Genomic DNA, 21028 nt, shown 5'->3' on the forward strand with positions numbered 1-21028 from the left:
AAAAAAGAATCCCTTCTGCGTGGCAGAAACACCAGAAATAATGTCCTAAGAAAAACATCCCTGCAATTCTTACCACAGGCAGGGACTAGGATAAAACCAGCTCCTACACACCGGTAGAAGATCCAGCAGGAAACGGGGCGAAGGATGTGGACAGACGCCTCCCTGGGCAGGAACTCATTAGAGCAAACGGCTTCTCACAGGCAAGCATGCTCAGCTTCCTCGTAAGAGCATCACCCAGCGATCCCCGAAACCACCTCCACCTAGGGCTGTGCAGCGTCCCGCAGGAAGAACCGAGCAAGGCTGCGCGTGTCTGCGAGAGGAGGGCGCTGCGCCCCCGTGCCCAGCTGGCCAGGGTGGGATCTGGCCAACCCCTCTCGGAGGGTGAACTGACACCACCCAGCTCCGACTAGCAATGCCACTTCTGGGGGCTTAGTGACATCCTCGCACGGTGCAGAGCCAGGCCTGGACAAGGCTGTCCACAACAGCAAAAGCTTGGACACAACCCAAATGCCCATCACTCAGGGACTGGCTAAATAAAGCACAGCCCATCCACCAAGCAGAACACAAAGGACAGAGAATGAGGAAGCTCTCTGTGCACAAGTGGAAAGAGCTCCAAGATGCAGGAAGTGAACCGCGGAGCCCAGCCCGGCACGCCCGCTACGCTCGCTCCAGCGGAGAAGCAGGCATCTGCGGTTAGCTCTGTCTACCCACGGAGACGCTGAGAAGAACCAGAACCAGGAAAGACGGGCACCAAGGGGGGCGGGGGGCACGCCACTGGCTCCTCCCTACACACTGCACTTTACTTCAGCCCCCTCTGGAGATGCGATTCACACACCACCGATTCAAAGTGCACAATTCAGCAGTTTTCAGGATACTGCAAGGTTGTGCGGCCATCACCACCACTTCTACAATGCTTTCCTCACCCCCAAACACCTGCAGCCCTTGGTATCCCACATCCTCGCTTCACGGACGTGTCACGGCGCGGACGGACGTGACCTGGGACAGGCTGCTTTCACGGAACACTTCTGTGGTTTTGCGTATTTTGGTTTCTGAACCACACATAAAAAGAAAACGAAAACTCGGACAGACGACTACATCCAGTGAGCAGTGGGAGAGGAAATGCAGTGCTTTGCGCGGCTCCAGGTGTTGCCAGGGCATGGGGGGGGGGTGGGCTCCGGGGGTCCCCCAGCCACGCCCCAGCTCCCAGCAGACAAAGGCAGGAGGGTGCAGTGGTTAAGTAAGAGTGCAGCCTTCTGGGGGCCAGGTTGTGGGCAGCAGGTAAAGCCACTGCTTACAATGCCGGCAGCCCACACAGAAGTGCTGGTTCGAATCCCAGCTGCTCCACTTCCTACCCAGCTTCCTCCTAATGTGCCTGGGAAAGTCGTGGATGATGATCCAAGTATTTGGGGTTCCTGCCACCCATGTGAGAGACCAGGATGGGGTTCCTGGCTCTTGGCTTCCACCTGGCCCAGCCCTGGCTGTTGCAGCCATCTGGAGAGTGAACCAGTGGATGGAAGATCTATCTCTCTCTGCTGCTCTGCTGTTCAAATAAATAAGTATATCTTAAAGGTGTGAGCTCCAGAGCCAAGCGGCGGGGGCCCAATCCTGCCACCTACTCACATGGGACCAGTCCGAACACCCCTCGAGCTACAAGTGCCTTACTCCAAACCAAAGACAGAACTGGCACCTCACCCACCACGCCACCCGGAGGTGCTGGTGTGCCTGGGACACAGCAAGCCGCGTTACATCTGACGAGGGGCCCTGGCCTGGCCCTGGGCTGCAGGCTGCACCCCTGCACACTCGGTGTTCACAGGCCCTGGGCTGCAGGCTGTGCCCCTGCACACTCAGTGCGCACAGGCCCTGGGCTGCAGGCTGCACCCCTGCACACTCGGTGTTCACAGGCCCTGGGCTGCAGGCTGTGCCCCTGCACACTCAGTGCGCACAGGCCCTGGGCTGCAGGCTGCACCCCTGCACACTCGGTGTTCACAGGCCCTGGGCTGCACCCCTGCACACTCGGTGTTCACAGTCCCTGGGCTGCACCCTTGCACACTCGGTGTTCACAGTCCCTGGGCTGCAGGCTGCGCCCCTGCACACTCAGTGCGCACAGGCCCTGGGCTGCAGGCTGCGCCCCTGCACACTCGGTGCGCACAGGCCCTGGGCTGCAGGCTGCGCCCCTGCACACTCGGTGCGCACAGGCCCTGGGCTGCAGGCTGCGCCCCTGCACACTCGGTGCGCACAGGCCCTGGGCTGCAGGCTGCGCCCCTGCACACTCGGTGCGCACAGGCCCTGGGCTACAGGCTGCGCCCCTGCACACTCGGTGCGCACAGGCCAGTGGGGGCACAGGGAGAGCAAGCATCCGGGTCTCCCGGAGGGCAGGCTGCCTGGGCCCAGCGCACAGGCAGAACCGGGACAGACACACAGAGATACAGCGGCACGTGCACAGGCCTGGTGGGAGGAGCAGTCAGCTCTGCCTGGTGCGGTGCAGTGGGACCCAGAGAGCTGAAGAAGACAGCGAGAGGAGACTGAAGGCCTCCCACGCCAGGCGCAGGTGTGTGGGTGCCAGCGGTCCCCCTAGCACCACCAACGTTCCTGTGCACCGTAAGCTGTGCCCACCACAGGCCAAAGTTACCCCTCCAACCTGTAACAAACAGGCGTCTCCAAATTGTGGCAAACATCCTCTGGGGACAGAAATCAGTCCCGAGACTCACTGGAGTATCTGGAAGGGGTGGGGGAGGTGACCTGGGAGGCAGCACTGCGGCTGTCCAGGCAAGAGCTGAAGGCGGCCCTGCCCAGGCAGGGCGTGCAGCCGGACAACACTCGAGGCGGGGCTTCGGCCCTGGGGACTCTCGGATGTGAGCAGGGTGGCGGCGAGCTGGGGGAACAGAGGGCACCGTCCTGCATAGGACGGCACCCGACACGTGGGAAAACTGAGACGCCACAGGTCAAACGGCTTCCCAGGGACAGGGCCCCGGGCTGTCAAAGTCTGCCGCGCCTCGCCGAGTGCTGGAAACCTCCTGCCACAGCTGGCCCTGGCTCAGGCCCCTCCAAGCCGGTCCCACCACGCTGGCCTGGGCTGCCTCCAACTGTCAGGAAGCCGTCAGTCTTCTCCAAGCTCTCCTCACGCTCGCAGTCACTGCGCTCGGGTGCAGGCCTGCGGTCGGCCAGACCGCGCAGGGCAGAGCCAGGTGGGAAATGCAGCCCCCAAGCCCCTGATTTTCCCTCCACCCTAATTCCCGAGCGTCTCATTCATCCAAAGCAGACAGGGCCCGGGCTGTGTTCTGGCTGCACGGCCGGCCCTGGAGGACCTCAGCAGCTCCTCTGAGCAGTGCACGCAGGGAGCCACAGCACCAGCCGGCGGGACAGGGCTTCCTGGCGAAGGCCACGCTGAAGGCCGAGCAGGGCAGGTGTGCTGAGAGGCCCTATGGATGAAGGCCTGGAGGCCAGAACTGCCCCAAAGACGCAGAGCAAGGCTGGTCACACGGCAGCACTGCTGGGGACACTGGACAGTCCCAAAACAACTGGCCAGAGAGAAGGGCTTGAGCCTGGTCGGCCACAGAAGGGAAGGACCTTGGAGAGTTGTGGGGGGGAGGGGGGGGACTGTGCCTCCTTCCAGACCCTTGGACACGGGAGGAAGCCCACCCATGCCAGCAACAGCCTGGAGCGTCCTGCACTAACTCGCACCCCGTGACCCCTGCCAGAGGGCACTGCCCCAGGCTTCAGAGCTAGAGCGTCCAGGACGCAGGGCCAGCGATAGGCCTCGCTCTGGCCATCTCGGGGCCCGGTCTCTCCTGGCTGTCCCCTCGTGACGCGGAGGGCTTGGGGCGGTGCTGCAGGCCTTGCAGCTGCAAATACAACGTGCTGGCCCTCAGCGGATCCTGGAAAGCAGGACTTGCAGACTCTGCCCAGGCCCACCTGCAGAGGCCATCTGGAGTCGGGCCCTGGCCTGGGCACCAGCAGCAAGAACGGGGCCAGAACTCAGAACAAAGGGAACCATCCAGACTGACGGAAGAGGCGCTCACCACAGGAAGGCGCAGGCCGGACAGCTGGGAAAACTGACTCCCCGCACCCAATCTCACCCACGGAGCCCCAGGGCCTCTGACAGCACCGGCTTCCCACGAGGATGGAGGATGGGTGCAGCAGATGCATGCCACTGCTGGGCCCAGCACGGGCCCGGGTTCCACAGCCAGGGTCACTACTTCTCACAACCCCCTTTTACGGATGGGGACGTCAAGACTGGTCGCAGGCCATCACCTGCTCAAGGACCCAGACACCAGTACCTACACCTGGGTCAAAGGTACTGCAGAGCTGCTACAAAGAGGAGCAGATTTGGAAAAACGTTTTTAAAAGAATGAGACGACCACACAGATAAACAGGAAGTGCGGTCCCCACACGAGCCAGGGACCCTGGTTTTTCTGAGTGGCCTTGGACCTCAGTTTCCCTCTGTAAAAGGAGGGTGCCTTCCAGGAGAGGGGGTGCGTTTGTGCCAAGAGCTAACCTTGCACCTGCTGCTCTCAGGAGTGCGGCTTCCGGGCCCCAGGGCTGAGTCCGGCAGGAGGACCCTCTCTCCCCAGCACAAGCTCACAGTCTCGTTTCTCAGGTAAGAACGCCGGGCTCAGGGGGACAAGGGCTCATCTCGGGTCACACAGTGAGGGAAATGAGCGGGATCCCCAAACCCCAACCTTCTTCCGCCCAGCCTTAAGTTGAAGCCGCTTCACGGTCCCCAGCTCCCCACTGGTTCCCTCGACAAGGCTTCAGTGAACGGCCAGGGGACAAAGGGCAAACGAACGTCACCCACACTGGCTCCTGAGAGCAGCGGGGATCACAGAGGACCCTTGACCAGCTCCGCAGCGCGGCACACTCTCCTCTGGGCCAGTTATCGACTTAGCGTTTGGCAGCAGCCTGCACACTCGGCCAGCCCCTCAGCAGCCGAAGCTCGCCCCGCGCTGCTCCGGCTCTGCCTCCTGAGAGCAGTGGTCAGTCAGGCTGCATCACCGCCCGGCCTGCGCAGTGGGGACACTGAGGCGCAGGGCAGCCCCGCAGCAGGGGCTGGGACTCCCTCCCACCACTCAGGAGTGGGCGGCAGCATCAGGACGCCTGAGTGAGTTCCCCCGTCACCTCGGGAGGGTGCCTTGGCCACGCACTGCCTCCACTTCCCGATGTGTGAAAGAGGCCCAGGGCGGCCAGGAGGAGAGAGCCCGTTCAGAAGGGGCCAGCGGCTAAGAGTGTGACCGTGGCACAGGCTCCCCGAGCCGCAGGGGCCAGGACGGAACCCGGTCACTTTCAGTTCCAAGGAGGGAAGTAGGCCCAGACCAGGCGCTAGCCTGCTTCTTAGGCCCTGAGACTGGCAGGGCGGGGGCTCGCCCCTTCCTCCACCAGCCCCAGGCACCCCCACCCCCACCACTGAAGACCTCCGCTCCACAACTGCAAAGCCGGGGCTGTGGCTCATGATCAGGCCCTGTGCCCTGAGAAGGACCCGAGACACGCCACGTGAGAGGGCTGCGGTGGGCGATTTGTTTAAAATCAGACAACACCAGGACAAGCTCAGACTCCTCAACAGGAAGCACATCCGGGGGGAGAGTTTCCCTCCCTCATCCCCAAGGCCCTCCCGCGGGCTACATTCCAGGAGCCAGGCCACAGGGAGCGGACCTCACTGGGGGTGGGGGTCAAGGGCAGCCCAGGCCTTTCACCACCCACCAGGATGCAACTCAGCCTGGGGTTTCCCACGCCCAGCCAGAGACCCAGGGCAGCTACAGCTGGAAATCAGAGCTAAGAATCCCCCCACCCCAGCCTGCAGCAAACAAGAGCCCCACCCAGAAGGGGAGGAGCCCCCAGCGGTCACACCCACACCTGAGGCTCTCTGCCCTCCCCCTGGATGGCCCTGGGGCTGACACCTGGGACCTATCCTCCTCCTTGTCCCCAGGGGGCCCCAGGAGGGCTGAGCCCAGGAACACTCACCCAGGTAGATGTCTCCGAAGGACCCACTCCCGATCTTCCGCCCCAGGCGGTACTTGTTCCCCACTCGCAGCTCCATGACTCGCTCTAGCTGCAGACAGAAGCAGAAACACCAGGTTCAGAGAATGGGAGCTGAGGGAGGGGCCCAGCCTGCTGGACCCTGCCCCTCGCCCACCAAAGGCCAGGCAAAGCCTCAGGGAATTGGAGACCTCTGCCCTCCCAGGAGCCCCTGTGCTGGGGGCTCAGGCCCCACGGGGCAGGGAGCTTCTGACTCCTTCCCGGATCCTGCGGGACATCAAGGCACTTCACGCTCCTGACTGACCAGTGGGAAACTCGAAGGCCTGGGAGTCACTGCAGCTGCTGGGGGGGACGGGGACAGTGGACTGTGAGAGAAGAGGCAGCCCAGAGCCTCGCCTCGCCGTGGGGACAGCCAGCAGGCCAGGGACTCGGGCCCAGCGCCGCCCAGGACCAGTCAGGGATCCTGTGGCTTCCACCCTCACAAACAAGAAGCAGCTGTGCCTGTGCTGGCGAGGGTCTGCCCCACCCCACGGCAAGGGTGCCCCCAGCAGCCAGGCCAACAGAGTAAGGAAGACGCGAGTGACTCCTGCCCTGCGTCAGACCGGCCCGAGGGGACACCCCAGCTGAGCCCGGGGTCAGACCGGCCCGAGGGGACACCCCAGCCTTGGCACCTGGCTCCAGGGAGCCACCACGAGCGCTTCTCCAACAGCCACAAGAAAAAGCCTCCATCCTGTGCCAGCCACACTCTGGGCTCTCAATCAAGGGCCTCTGCCCACAGCCTGGCCGGCCCAGCCGAGGTGCGCGGCTGCCAGCAGCGCACCCGTACAGAACGCTGCTCCCCCACACACAGCGCCCAGCTTCCCGAGTGTGTACACACCAAGGGAAGATAGGAAACCAGGCACACGGGGGCCCTGCTCCCAAGGGGGGCATGGGTGTACACGCGTCCCCCAACCCCCCCACCCCGCGCAAACACTCCCTCCTCCTCCTCACCCCAGTCCATCCTCCACCAATGCCAACTCAGAGACCACGCACTGAGCCAGGAAAGCCGCAGGTTAGGAGAGGAACAGAAATATATCCGCATCCTATATTACATAAATACCCACGCGGGTTACATAAATACCGAGCCCTCTGTCTGGGTGTCTTACGTAAATACACTGCACATGACCCCCAGCCCCTCTGCCCTGGCTGGGGCCGCCTGCAGAGCGGGGACTCCGGCAGCAACAACCCGGATCAGCGGGCCCCTGGGACTGCTCGGAGCCTCCAGCCAGGCCCCCGGGGGGGCACCCCCACCCCACGGGGGCCACGGCCCCAGGGAGGGCTGCCTCCCAGAGGCGGGCAGACAGCTTCATTCACGAAAGGGAGAGACTTCCCAGTTCTCTGGGCTTCTCCCGCGAGGGTGGGGAGAGAAAGTAAGGAAAAAAAAAAAGGCAAACAAAAAAACACAAAAAACACAAATCGAAGATTCAGGAGTTTCAGCTGGTTAAAAAAAGAAAAAAAAGAAAAAAAAAAAAAGCAGAAAACTACAACCCGCACGGCGCACGGGCCTCTCGCTGGGGCGTCGAAATCGGGCGGAGGGCGCATCCCGGACACCGGGCGTCCCCGCTCCCTCCCCGCGGCGACACAACTCGGGGGAAAGTTGAGGCGGGGCCCACCCCGCTCGGCCGCTGGCCGTTCCGAGGCGCCGGGGCCCGCGGTCCCCTTCCAGCCCGGCTCCCTCCACAAAGGAGGACGCGGCCGCGGGCCCGGCGACCGCTCGCCCCGCGGCCTAGCTGACCCCGGTCCCGGCCACCCGCGCCCCGGCGCCCCGGCGCCGGGCCCCGCCCTCGGCGCCCCCGACCGCAGCCGGGGTGGCCGCCGCGGGCCTCGAGGGCACCCGCCGGGGCAGGCGGGGGCCGGCCCGAAAAATAACAGCCGCCCCCCCACCCGGCCCCGGCCGCGCCTTTGTCCTCGCCCGGCCGAGCGGGCCGCCCCCCACAGCCGGCGCGGACGCGCGTGTCCGCCGCCCTCTCCCGGCAAAAACAAAGAGGCGGGGGAGCCCCGATTCCCCCCGGGCTTGCGCCCCGCCGCGGGCCCGCCGACCCCCCATACTCACCCCGCCGGGAAGGCGCCGGTGCCGGGCCGCTGCTCGGGGGGCTGCCGCGGGCGGGGGCGGCCCGCCGGGGCGGATGCCGGAGGATTCGCGGAGCCGCCCGGCGCGCCAGCCTCTCCCGGCCCCGCCGCCGCCGCGCTCCGCTCCGCTCGGCCCGGCCGGGCTCTGGCTCCGAGCTCTGGCCGCCGCCGCCGCCGCCGCCGCCGCCCTCTGCCCGGCCCGCCTGCCCGCCCGCCCCCGCCGCCGGCTCGCGCGCTCCCGCCCGGCGCGCGCCCGCCGGCTCCCATTGAGCCCCGGGCCCGCCCGCTGATGTCATCCCCGGCCCGCCGCCGCCCCGGAGGATTTAAAGGGCCCGCGCGCCGGAGTCCGAGGACGCGGGGGGCGGGGGTGGGGGTGGCGCGGCCGGGGAGACGCAGTGCCCGCCGCCCCCGGGGGAGCCCTGCCTGGGACGCAGGCGTCCGCGGCGGGGGAGGGGGGTGTCGGGGAGCAAAGATGGACACCGACACCCAGACGGCCGGCCGGGGCCCAGCCGGGAGGGCGGGGTGGGGCCGGGGCTTTGGTGGCCCCGCTCCTGGCTGCCCTGCGGGTGCTCGCGCTCTGGGGAGCTGGGGGCTCCCTCCCTGCGGCCTCTGGGTGCTGCAGAGACAGTGGGGGTGGGAGGGGCGTTGACAAAAGGCCCGGGCAGGCAGCCTTGCCTTCTCGCCCTCTCCAGCCACGGAAGACTCAGCGCCAAGAGCTTTCCCTTCTGCCCTGCAGCTCGAGCCGCGCTGGGCAGAGGGCAGATCCTGACCGAGCTCCGCTCACCTGTTGAATGAGCGACGGCACACAGCGCCATCACCCTGGAGTCAGGTGCACACCTCACCAAGTCTTCCCACCTGGCCCTGGGAAGAAGTGCCCTCCCCCGGGTCGCCAGGAGAATTAATTAAGGCTTCCGCGGCTTCGATGAAAGGGTCCAGCACGGGTTATTAAAACAATGATATTTACACTGTGCCATGCAAAGCTTCACGTCAGTGACACACCCAGGCTCTCACACACACAGGACGGCAGCCGTGAACACACAGAACGCCCCAGTGCCCCGCGTGCCATCCGGAAGCGCTGGGCCCTGGGAAGAGTCACTTCCATAATGGGCGCATCTACCCTCGAGCCTCAGGGCCTTAGTCACACGCTGGCCAAACTGCCCGGAGCCTGGCTGATCGGGTCCTTTCCCAGGTCAGGAGACGGTGGCCCAGGCAGGAACACACAGCTGCACAAGCCAGGCCTGTTCTCCCAGTGGCTCCCAGGAAGCCAAGTCTCTCAGGAGCCCACTCCCTGGAGGAGGAGAGTGAGGCCCGCCGTGGTCAACCTGGCCCCTGCCTGGCCGGCCTGAGCAGCAGCCCGGGCAGCAGGGCCCTGGCCTCTCGGAGCAGCCCAGACCCTACTCTTCTTGGGTGCCAGCAAAGGGCCCAGCCCTGGGACAGGCATTCTCTGCATCACTTCCTGCCAACAGGCTGTTAGGGCATCCTTCTCTTTCCTGTGCCCTACAGCGAACCAGGCTCCTCCCAGCAGCTGCCTACGGGCACAGGTAACTCCTGCAAGCCCCAAACCTGGAGGAGCCTGGACACCTCCCCCGCCCCACCCCAGCCCTCATGGGTCTGCAGCTTCCAGGCACCCGACGCTTACAGCCATGCCCCACCTCCCCACTACTCAGCAGGGGCCCTGGACGCGGTAGGCCCCTGGGCCTCCCGGTTGCCCACAGAGCCAGCTAAGAAGCCCAGAGTTCCTGGACCCTCAGAGGCGTCTCCTCACCCCCTTGGCGGTTGTGGGCCCAAGTCCTCTTCCTGTCCACTACCTGGCCATGGATCTTTCTGAAGAGCTCAGCGGGGGCAGGTGTGGCAGGCACTTGGTGCAGTGGCTCTGTCACCGGCACCCTTTATTGGAGTCCCTGGGTTGGAGTCGCCCTACCGCTAATGCACCCCCTGGGAGGCAGCAGGTGACGGCCCAAGTACTGGGGTCCCTGCCGCCCACGTGAGAGATCCGGATGGAGCTGCTGGCTCCTGGCTTTGGCCTGGACAAGCCCTGGCTGTTGAGAGGGCATTGGGGGAGTGAACCAGCAGGTGCAAGATCTCTCTGTGTGTCTGCCTTTCAAAAAAAAATGGGTTTTTTGTTTTCCCAGCTTTGCAGGTTAGCTTCCAGGGGAAGCAAGGGGTGATGCAGAGCGGACAGGAGACCCATCAAAGCAAGAGGCCCCTTCACCATGTGCCAGCAGCCCCAGGCCTGGCTTCTCTCTCCAACCTGATCCTCAATGCTTCCTCCCGGACTTAACCCCCAAGTTTACTTTTCCTGAAAGATGTGTTTATTCAAGAGGACGAGGGACAGAAAGACAGGGAGAGAAAGATCTTTCATCCATGGGTTCACTCCCCAAATGTTCACACAGCCAGCAGTGGGCCAGGACAAAACCAGGAGACAGGAAGCCCACTGGGGTCTCCCACGTGAGTAGTCCCCGCGCCATCACCTGCCACCCTCCCAGGCACATTAGCAGGGAAACGGGTCGGATGTCCAGCAGCCACTCTGACACGGATGCCAGTGTCAGCAACAGGCGGCTTAGCCCGCTGCGCCACCAAAATAACAGCTCCAACCCCCCACCGCAAAGCAAGGTGTGGCCAGCCGCAGTCCCCCAGCCTCCCACCCCCTTGCCACTTGCACACACGCACGCACGCACGCGCACACACACACACACACACATACACACCTGCTTCCTCCCAGAAGAGGTAACCAGGCTGGAGCTCCAGGCATAGACCCACCCCAACACCCCGCCACAGCACTGGGTGGGAGGGAGAGGAACAGCTTTCTAGCGCCTGCCAACCTGACGTTTTGTACCTGTTTGCCATCTTCAGAGTCCCCTGAGAGCCCGCAGCACCCCAAGGCATGGGGCTGGGGGCCCATGGACTGCCCCGGAACTGCCAGCCAGTGATGACAGGGCCGCGGAGGAAATGGGTGAGGGGAGACGGTGTCAGCACCCCTGCGGGAGTCTGAGTCCGCTCGCCCCCTGCAGGATCTGAGGATCTGCCCCTCAACCCTCACCTCTGCTCCCGCAAGCCTCGCTCCTGCTCACCGCCTGCAAACTCCTGCGTCTCCCATGGGACGGCAGGGCCCCAAGCACTCGGCGGCCTTCCCAGGCGCGACAGCAGGGAGAAGGATCAGAAGCGGAGCCGTGCGGGGTGCTGGTGTCTCATGGGGCCACAGGCCCCGGGTGGGTGGGTGGGTGGGTGGGGGAGGTAAGGATTTCTAATCAGGAGACAGCGCAGTGTCTCACCGGAGTGAGTGCAGCTGCAGGCTCCACCTGGGAGCCACACGGCCTGGCAGGGCTCTGGGTCCTGGCTCCCAGGGCCTTCCCAGGGAGGGCTTCCTGTGTCCTGATTAGAAATCCTTACCTCCCCCACCCACCCACCCGGGGCCTGTGTCATGGCCCCGTGAGACACCAGCACCCCGCACGGCTCCGCTTCTGATCCTTCTCCCTGCTACCGCGCCTGGGAAGGCCGCCGAGTGCGTGGGGCCCTGCCATCCCGCGGGAGATTCAGACACTCCTGGTTCCTGGCTTCTGCCTGACCCAGCCCTGAGCCTTGTGGCCCTTTGGGGAATGAACAGGTGGGTGGAGGATCCCTTTCTCTCTGGGCCTCTCCCTCTCTCTCTGTAACCCTGCTTTTCAAATAAATAAAATAAATATTAAAGCCAAAAAACACCTCCGAGCCCCCAGGGCCTGCCTCTCCCCTTCTCTGCCTCACTGTTCCGCTGGCTCTCGCGCGCTCTCAGGCACCCCGTAAGGCACTTTAGGACTTTCTTGTCTGTGTCCCCCACTTAAAGGACAAAACTGCAGGGAGGCAGGCAGTTGATGCTATTCTGGGCACCACTGTGTGGCCAATATCTAGAATAGAGTCTGGCACCCAGGAGGCTTCTCACAAGTATTTGCTGAGTGTGTGAGTGAATGGGCTGCAAAGAGACAGCCCCCTGCCTGCACTCATTCAGGGCTCACAGCCACCCTCCCAGGAGGCAGGTAGAGGACGTGGCCCCAGCAAGCCCCCAGCCCCCTCCCTCCCCCCCTCTCCTGGACGCAAGTCCGGACTGCAGGACAGCTGCAGGTCCTTGGCGCTCTGTTGCTCTGCGCCATTGCCCTACAGACCCAGAGACGGAGGCCTGGGCAGGGGAAGGACTATGGCCGGGTGGCGGGAGGCCCGCCATGGCAAAGCAGCCGGCTTCAAATGCTGACTCTGCCACTTTTTTTTTTTTATAAAGATTTACTTATTTATTTATTCACGGGGGGGGGGGGTGTCTTCCATCTGCTGGTTCACTCCCCAGGTGGTTGCAATGGCCAGCACTGGGCCAGGCCCAAGCCAAGAGCTTCATCAAGGTCTCCCATATGGACGGCTCAGGCCCAAGCACTTGGGCCATCTTCTGCTGCTTTTCCCAGGCACATTAGCAGGGAGCTGGATTGGAAGTGGAACATCCGGGACTCGAACCTGCACCCATATGGGATGCCGGTGCTGCAGGCAACGTCCTCACCGGCTACGCCACAGTGCCGGCCCTTCTGCCCCTTTTTAACTGTGTGATACCAGCCAAGTTCCTGAAACCCTCTGACCCTTGCTTGTAAAATGGGGATGATGCAAGTGAGAACGCACACACGAGCTGGCGGTGTGGACCAGTGGGTTAAGTCGCTGTCTGAGACACAATACAAACGCCAGTTCCAGCGAGTTTTGGCTGCTCTGCTTCAGCTCCAGCTCCCTACTAATGCTCCGAGGAAAGCCGTAGAAGATGGCCCAGGTGCGTGGGCACCTGGATCCATGTGGGAGACCCAGATGAGAGATGTGGGCTCCTGGCTTTGGCCTGGTCCAGCCCCAGCCATCAGGGCCATTAGAGAGGGAAAGATGGAGAGATTGGAAGATCTCTCTTTCTCTGCCCCTCCACCTCACTCTGTAATTCTGCCTTTTAAATCAATCAATCTTTTTTCATTTTTTCTTTTTTTTTTTTTTATTTTTGACAGGCAGAGTGGACAGTGAGAGAGAGAGACAGAGAGAAAGGTCTTCCTTTGCCGTTGGTTCACCCTCCAATGGCCGCCGCGGCCGGCGCACTGCGGCCGGCGCACCGCGCTGATCCAATGGCAGGAGCCAGGTGCTTCTCCTGGTCTCCCATGGGGTGCAGGGCCCAAGCACTTGGGCCATCCTCCACTGCCCTCCTGGGCCACAGCAGAGAGCTGGCCTGGAAGAGGGGCAATCGGGACAGAATACGGTGTCCCGACCGGGACTAGAACCCGGTGTGCCGGCACCGCTAGGCGGAGGATTAGCCTAGTGAGCCGCAGCGCCGGCCTAAATCAATCAATCTTAAAAAAAAAAAAAATTCTGGGAGCCAGCATTGTACCTGGTAAAGCCGCTGCCTGCAATGCCAGCATCCCATAAGGACACTGGTTTGAGTCCTGGCTGTTGCACTTCCGATCCAGCTCCCTGCTGATGGCCTGGGAAAGCAGCAGAGGACGGCCCAAGTGCTTGGGCTCCTGCACCCGTGTGGGACACCTGGATGAAGCTCCTGGCTCCTGGCCTCTGCCTGGCGCAGCCCCGGTTCTTGTGGCCATTCAGGGAATTGAAGATCTCTCTCTGTAACTCTTTTAAATTAATAAATAAATCTTTTTTAAAAATTAAATGCACAGCCGGCGCCGTGGCTCACTTGGTTAATCCTCCACCTGCGGCACCGCATCCCATATGGGCGCCGGGTTCTAGTCCCAGCTGCTCCTCTTCCAGTCCAGCTCTCTGCTGTGGCCCGGGAGTGCAGTGGAGGATGGCCCAAGTGCTTGGGCCCTGCACCCGTGTGGGAGACCAGGAAGAAGCTCCAGGCTCCTGGCTTCGGATTGGCGCAGTGCCAGCCATAGCGGCCATTTGGGTAGTGAACCAACGGAAGGAAGACCTTTCTCTCTGTCTCTCTCTCTCTCACTGTCTATAACTCTACCTGTCAAATAAAAAAATGAATGCACAAGGGCTGGTGCTGTGGCATAGTGGGTAAAGCCACTGCCTACAGAGCTGGGATCCCATGATGTGGGCACTGGTTCGAGTCCTGGCAGCTGCACTTCCCATCCAGCTCTCTGCTGTGGCCTGGGAAAGCAGTGGAAGATGGCCCAAGTGCTTGGGCCCCTGTACCCGCATGGGAGACCTGGAGGAAGCTCCTGGCTCCTGGCTTCAGATTGGTGCAGCTCCGGCCGTTGTGGCCATCTGGGAAGTGAACCAGCAGATGGAAGATTTTTCTCTCTCTACCTTTCCTTCTCTCTCTGCGTAACTCTGACTTTCAAATAAATAAAATAAATCTTCAAAACAACAACAAAAAAATTGAATGCACAAACACAGCAGTGCAGCGGCATCCCTGAGCAAGGGAAGGCGCTGGCCCGTCCTCTTGTGGGGAACAGAGCGGCCCTGGGCCGGGCTCCTGCTGGGACTTGGATCCCCAGCCTCCCCCTTCCCCCACTGCAGCAGGTGGGCTGGAGTCTCAGACCTAGCTGGGCCCCGGGGAGCCACCAGCCTTGCTCGTCTCGGTCTCGCTCCTCAGGGGCCCCTGCAGAAAACTTTCCGGGGTCCTCCCCACCTCAGGTGCTGCTCACATCTCTCCCAGACCCCTGAGGTCAGCGGTCAGCAGACCCAGGCCCCACCAGCCAGAAGATGCTGCCCCGTCAGCTCCCCTCTCCTCGCCATGCCCAGCAAGGCCTCGGCTCCTTGTCTCAACTTCCATGAGGGTCCCCCCACCCCTGACTGTGCCCAAGGCAGTGCCACAGCCTGGCGTCTCCCTGCAGGTGACCTCAGCACAGGGCCATGCCCGGTCGGGTCAGCCCCCGTGGCGGCCCCTCCCTCCTCCTCCAGGCTCAGGACGGGGCCCCAGAGCCTGGGCTTGAGTCCAGCGGGACCCTTCTGGGGGCTGTTTGTGGTGCTACCTAGAGCCGTTCAGGGTAGGCCCAGGGAAACCGGGGGCTGAGATCCGGGTCCAAGGCACTGTGTTGAAAAGGCGTCTGAAGTCACGCAAATCTAGGCTCAGTGGGGAGGGTTATGCGAGTGGTTCCGGTCAGCTCTACCTCCCAGTCCCCCCGACCCCCGTGCCAGGTGTGTCTTTCTCTTGGACACCACAGTGGCCTGTGGATCAAGACCATGTCCTTGGCTACTGAAAACACAACCTCGGCTCCTTCTCTTGCCATAAAACCCACATCCTCTCCCAGGGCCTGCTACACTCTGGCCCCTGCCTGCCCAGACCTCACTCCCCCCACTCACTGGTCTTCTGTCATGTCCTCAGACCTCAGGGCCTTTGCACTGGCTGTCCCCTCCACCCCCCAGATCCTCAAGGGCTGCTGCCTACTCGTGGCTCAGGACACAAGTCAGAAGCCACTTCCTCCCCGGGGTTCCTTGGTCACGCAGTTGCAGGTGAGCTTCCTCTCCCTTGGTCCTTCTCTACCTGGGAGGCTGTTCCTCTGTGCCACTTAGACCGGTTGAAAACATTAGCTGCTTCACCTTGAATGCCCTTGAACGTAAGCTCCAAGAGACGGCACTCCTCCTCGGACATCCAGTGGGGAATACTGTGCCATGCGCCATGGTGGGCAGAGGCAGGGGCTGGCGCTGTCCATCCCTGGGCCACAGCTGGCCTAGCAGCCCTCTCTCGGGAACAGGCTTGTCCTGTGGCCCCTCTCCACCCTGTGCCCCCTGCTCCAGGTCGGCTGGAGGCACGCGGACCCCTCTCGGGATCACCTACACCGCTGGCTTCCCTGGCGCACAGGGAGCACCAAGCAACCCCTTCTCCCCAAAGGCCCCCTGCCCTGCTCCCAGCTCAGCCCTGCCTGTCTGTCGCCTCCCAGCCCTCTGGGCACATCGGACCCCTCTGCTCATCCCAAGAGCCACTTCTGCTCCCCAGCTTGCTCCTCCCACCCTCCAGGAAGTGGGGCTCACCATCCCGGGGACACACAACCGCTCAGCCGGGCCACGGAACAAGGCTGCTTGCGGCGGCTACCAATCCCGAGGCCCACAACAGCAGTCCTCGGCTCCACAGGGCTGGTGCGGTTCACCCTCTTCTCCTTGCCATGTCACGTGGCCCTCTGCCACTGTTTCCCAATGCCAACTGCTCGCAGAGCCCGAGAGGATAATCTGATTCCTGCGTGGGTATACACAAGACAGACCACATATGGGCAATACTAGAAAGAACCCACTGGACGGTGAGGGCCACGGGACAGGCCACGGGACCCAGGAGACCCCCTTCCCCCTCTTCCAGGTGTTCTATGAGGGGCACACTGGTGGCTAACTGTATGTGAGGGGCTATGTGGATTCACCATCGGATCAGTCCCCCAGTGTGGACAACCACCAGACTGCCCCCAAGCCCTGACCACACAGAAAGCTGGGAGATGCCCCTGGGTGGGTGAGAGGAGGTGGGGGGGGTGAATTTGAACATGGAGGGGATGAAAGGGGTGGGAAGGGACGACCTGAGCAAGCAGGTGAACCCCAGAGACTTGGGGTTGCAGGGGCCACGTGGGGAGCCTGCCAGATGGCCCCCAGGATCACCTCCATTGGGAGAGCAGGTTGTTGGGGAGGGAGAAGGCGGGCAGGGCGTCCCAACCCCAGGCAGCTGACAGCTCGGGGTTTGGGACGAAGTGCCAGCTCGGCGCGGGGCACTTATCCCTGGGGCTTGTCTAGTTCCACGGCTGGAGATCGCCCCACCTGCTCTACAGGGAGAGACCCGGAGAGCCTCAGAGAATCCAACCTCATGGTCAGAAAGGCTGGGGAGCACCCCACCCCGGAGCCCCGTCCTGCCTCAGTCTCCCTCCGCCTTCAGGACGGCCCACGGGAAGCAGCCAGCGTGGCTGTCTCCAAGTGAATGCCCGCACCCCATCGAGTTCACCCAGCGACCCCGTGGGCTGTGGGGAGGAAACAGTGGGGGTTTGTACTCCGTGGTTTTCATCTCTCCTTTATAGCGCACACTCTCCTACAGAGATCTGGATACTCCTGAGTTACAGGCAAGCCAGCAAGCGCGTCTGTGACTGCGGAGCGCATGCCGGGCCCTGTTTTATCAGAGGGTGCACCTTGTAGGGCAGTGGGAGACCCCCGGGAAAGACCAGGCTGCAGCACGCTCATTCCCTCCTTGATCAGCTACTCTCACTCCAGGCCGGTGGCGGCTGGGCGAGCTTACGGAACCCTTCCTCAACCTCAGTTTTCTCATCTCAGAAATGGGCCGGTCGGGGTAGGCACTGCTGCACAGTGGGTACAGCTCCACCCGGGACACCTGGGTTCGAGTCCCAGCTCCACTTCTGATCCAGCTTCCTGTTAATGTACACCTGGGAAGCAGCAGGTGACGGCTAGAGTGTGGGGTCCCTGTCACCCACGTGAGACCTGGAGGAGTCGTGGGCTCCTGGCTGTTGCAGTGGATGGAAGATCTGTGTCTCTGTCTCTCTGCCTTCCAGATAAAAATGGAAGTAAGTAAACAAGCATGAAAGGAGAAATGGGGGTGGAGACAGCAGCCACTCCATGCGGATCGGAAGATGAGGTGCACGAAGCTGTAGCCCAGAGCCTGGCACGCGGACAGTGGGGGCTGTCACCAGCGGTTCAGTTAGGGGAGCAGAGCCCTGCGGGAGCGCGGAGAGGAGATGCCCGTGGGGCCTGCCCTGGCAGCGCTCACCTCCTCCAGGATCCCCAGGCCCCAGACCAGGTCCTTGTGAACCAGTGCAAGCCGAGTCAGGGACTAGGCAGAGACGGGGCTGCCAGCTGACCCCGGCACTCGGGGACTCTCCCGGAAAACACCGATGCCCGGGCAGAGGCAACACGGACGTGCACCGAAAACCCAGGCATGTGGCGAACCAGACACTGACTTCGGCTAAAGAGGCGTCCCAGGGTGGTAACAGAGGGGGCCTGGAGGGAGGCTGTCGAATCCTTACACCACTAGGGCAGCTCACGCTAGCTCTCTGGGCCTCAGTTTCACCATCTGTAAAAGAGTCATGTACCCATTTCACAGTATTCCTTGCGCGCACTCAGAACAAGAGGCTGAGAAATAGGGCTCCCAGGGAGGGGTTGTCAGATCTCGAAGGGCAAGCGGTAGAGGCGTGGGAACAGCACGGAGCCTCACTTCCCAGGCCCAGGGCAGAGCCTTGATTCCGGGTCCTGGGACTGTCACCCTGACCCTGCACTGACCACCTCTGAATTTCTGGGACTCAGGAGCTAGCTGCCCCTACTCTGTTGCATTGGCAGAGACCCCACACCCTGATCACCGCCCTGGAGCTAGAAGTCAGGCAGAGGGAGGTGGCCTGGGGCTGGGGCTGGGGCTGGGGCTGCGGCTGGGGAAGCCACATCGTGTTGCCCCAACACCCAGAACTCCCACCAGGTCCCAGAGCCCATCCCCCACACCGAGTCGCACACTGTGGGCGCACACTAGAGGCAGAGACAAGGCTCCCCCAGCCGAGCTGCGGCCTCAGGCTAGGTTCAGCTGACACACACCCAGGCCCCCCTCTGAAGATGGCCAGGCAGTGAGAAGCCGAGGGGTCAGGGTGGAGGGTGTCTGGCCAGAGACGGACTGGACAGGCCCCTGGAGGCGGGAGGAGGGCCAGGCTCGCCGTCCGTGGACAGGAAGTCATTATCCCCAATTCGCAGGTGAGGACACGGAGGCTCCAGGAACAGAGGAGCTGCCCTCGGCTTGGTCCACGTGCGGCGGATGACTCAGCCCGGACCCGCCTCTGCCTGCCTCCTCCGGGGTGCTCTGGAATCGAGGCCCCTGGGGACCTCGGACTCCGGGGTCCAAACCTACTTCTGCTCCGCGCATGGCCCTGAACAAATCTTCTGTCCTCTGAGCGTCCGTTCCCTCGCCTGCACGAGGAGTTCACAGCCAAGCCCCACCCATCTGCTCTCTCTGAATTCTTCCGAAGCCTGTCCCAAGGGCTGAACCCAGCCGGGGGCCTGGAGATCCCAGCCCTGCCCGGGGGGCTCTGTCTGTGCCTGGCCCGTGTAGAGCAGACCGGGGTCTCTGCCACCCGTTGGCTCCTTCCTGCCACCTGGGGCTTCCTGGAGCTCGGCCCCCTCCCCCTCCCCCTCGCCCCAGCCCCACCCCCACCTGTGGCCTCGAAGCAGCGTCACCTGGTTCCAGTCCCTCCTTTAAACCCACACACACGTGCCCCCTTTCCCTGCCAGACGTGTGTGCGAGTGAGAGGAGGCAGAGACTCTACTTTAAATTAGCTCCTCCTATCCTCACAACACCCTGGGGAAGTTGCTTTACGTGCCCACTTCCCAGACGTGGAAGCTGATGTGTGGAGAGAGAAGTCTCTTCCCGCATCTCCATGCTGGCGGGAGAGGCCCCGGCCAGCCCGAGCCCCTGTTTGCCCTCGGTCATGGCCTCCTTGTCTCGGTCAGGGCCCCAGCTCCAGCCAACCCCTCCAGTGTAACACTACAGCCATTAAAAAGAATGACTACACCTGCTCGATGACTAATCCCAACACCCCAAAATGCTAATGACACAATGTTGGAGAGGAAGCGCAGGACATAAAGAACTGTAAACACCGTGGGAGAAAACTACGGGAGAAGGGTCGTGCGTGGAAAAAAGGCTGGACGGGAACACACAAACACACAGGCATCCCCACTGGTGTCCTCGGCGCTTAGCACCGTCGGCGGGCTCGGTCCTACTTTTCTCTGTCCATCAGGCAGCCAATCAGCGCGCACTACTTTTGCGGCAGAGCAGAGACACTGTGCAAAGATCCTGATGCTACATTTCTGGTCCAAACACCGGGCACCCCGCAGCTTTCTCCTCAGCTCCCTCTCCTTCCAGCCCCCCACCCACCCCACCCCACCCCAGATCTGCAGTTTCAGCACAGCGGGGCCGCGATAACCACTGGACAGAAAGCATCTGCGCCCCCCGCCCCCGAGGGACCCCAGCGGCTTCTTCCCCCTCCCCGCTCCAGGTCAGAGCTAGCTGAGGCCCCCCGCCCCCGCCCCGCTCCCAGCCCCTGCCCCGGCTCCGGCTGGCGTTCACCTGACACTTGCGGGTCGGCCTCCGAGACGCGCACACCTGTCTCTCCAGGTGAGGACTACGGCTAGGGAGACGCGAGCCAGGAGGAGGGAGCCGGCCGGGGGCGGGGCCGTGACGTCACCTCCCGGCCCCGCCCCGGCTTCCCGGCCCCGGGGGATTCGTGGTTCTCGTGCTTGCGGGGTGAGGTGCGGGGACTCTTCTGCCCTCACGCACGCCCCGCGTGGGCTCCCCGGCCGCAGCTGTGCCTGCCAAAGCCACCCTCCGGGCTGGGCGGACAGGACAGGAATCCGAAAAAGAGGCGGAATGCCCGGCCCAACCCCGCGCCGGCTTACAAAGAACGCAGGAGCCTGGGACGCCGCCGGCGCGGGGTGAGGGGCCCCGGGTGGTCGCGCCCCGTTGTCTCAGGGCAGGGCACCTGTGCTCAGGAAACCGCGGACTCTCCTCGGAGAGCTGGTTCCCCTCCGGCCAGGTTCTTTGTTTAAAGTGCCCGGGTGCTCGTGGTGGCAGACAAAAGCCCCGGCTTCCGAAAGGTTTAACTACCCGAGAACTTGAAACACGTGTTTGCCTTAGCAACTCCGTTCCAGGAAACCTACCGTGATGAAGTCACCCAGAACACATGCTCAATGCAGCGTTCTGTGTGACGGAGCCACTCAGAACACCCAACAATGGGGACTGGCTAGCAGCGTGGGTGCACAATGGAATACTACACAACAGCACCAGGCATGCGCGTAGCTTATAACCATACAAGGAAGTACTTTATTATGCTGAAGATTTATTTATTTATTTATTTATTTGAATGGCAGAGTTACAGAGAGAGAGAGAGAGAGAGAGAGAGAGAGGTCTTGCATCTGCTGGTTCACTCCCCAAATGGCTGCAATGGCCGGAGCTTGGCCAGTCTGCAGCCAGGAGCTTCTTCATCTCCCATACGGGTGCAGGGGCCCAAGGACTTAGGTCCTCCTTTGCTGCTTTCCCAGGCACATT

At 62.8% G+C, this 21028-nt stretch overlaps 1 protein-coding gene across 11 annotated transcripts in view; it reads right to left on the bottom strand.

Annotated features, from left to right (window-relative positions):
• Window positions 1-20592, bottom strand: part of CSNK1E (casein kinase 1 epsilon) — a 33280-nt gene extending 12688 nt beyond the window's left edge. For 3 of the 11 annotated variants that reach the window (XM_051845919.2, XM_051845918.2, XM_051845913.2), the window contains exons 1-2: window positions 8063-8292; window positions 5956-6043 (exon numbers count right to left, since the gene is read on the bottom strand). In XM_051845919.2, coding sequence (XP_051701879.2) covers window positions 5956-6031 — 76 coding nt within the window. In that variant the 5' untranslated portion in view covers window positions 6032-6043; window positions 8063-8292. Of the gene's footprint in view, window positions 1-5955; window positions 6044-6960; window positions 7000-8062; window positions 8305-8863; window positions 8885-20050; window positions 20151-20379; window positions 20402-20462 lie in introns of those variants that run through there. The other 8 variants (XM_051845921.2, XM_051845920.2, XM_051845915.2 and 5 more) reach the window with 7 other exon arrangements.
• Between the last annotated feature and the right edge of the window lie 436 nt (window positions 20593-21028).

Source organism: Oryctolagus cuniculus, chromosome 11 (assembly GCF_964237555.1).
Source record: "Oryctolagus cuniculus chromosome 11, mOryCun1.1, whole genome shotgun sequence".
In the NCBI taxonomy this organism is placed as follows: domain Eukaryota; kingdom Metazoa; phylum Chordata; class Mammalia; order Lagomorpha; family Leporidae; genus Oryctolagus; species Oryctolagus cuniculus.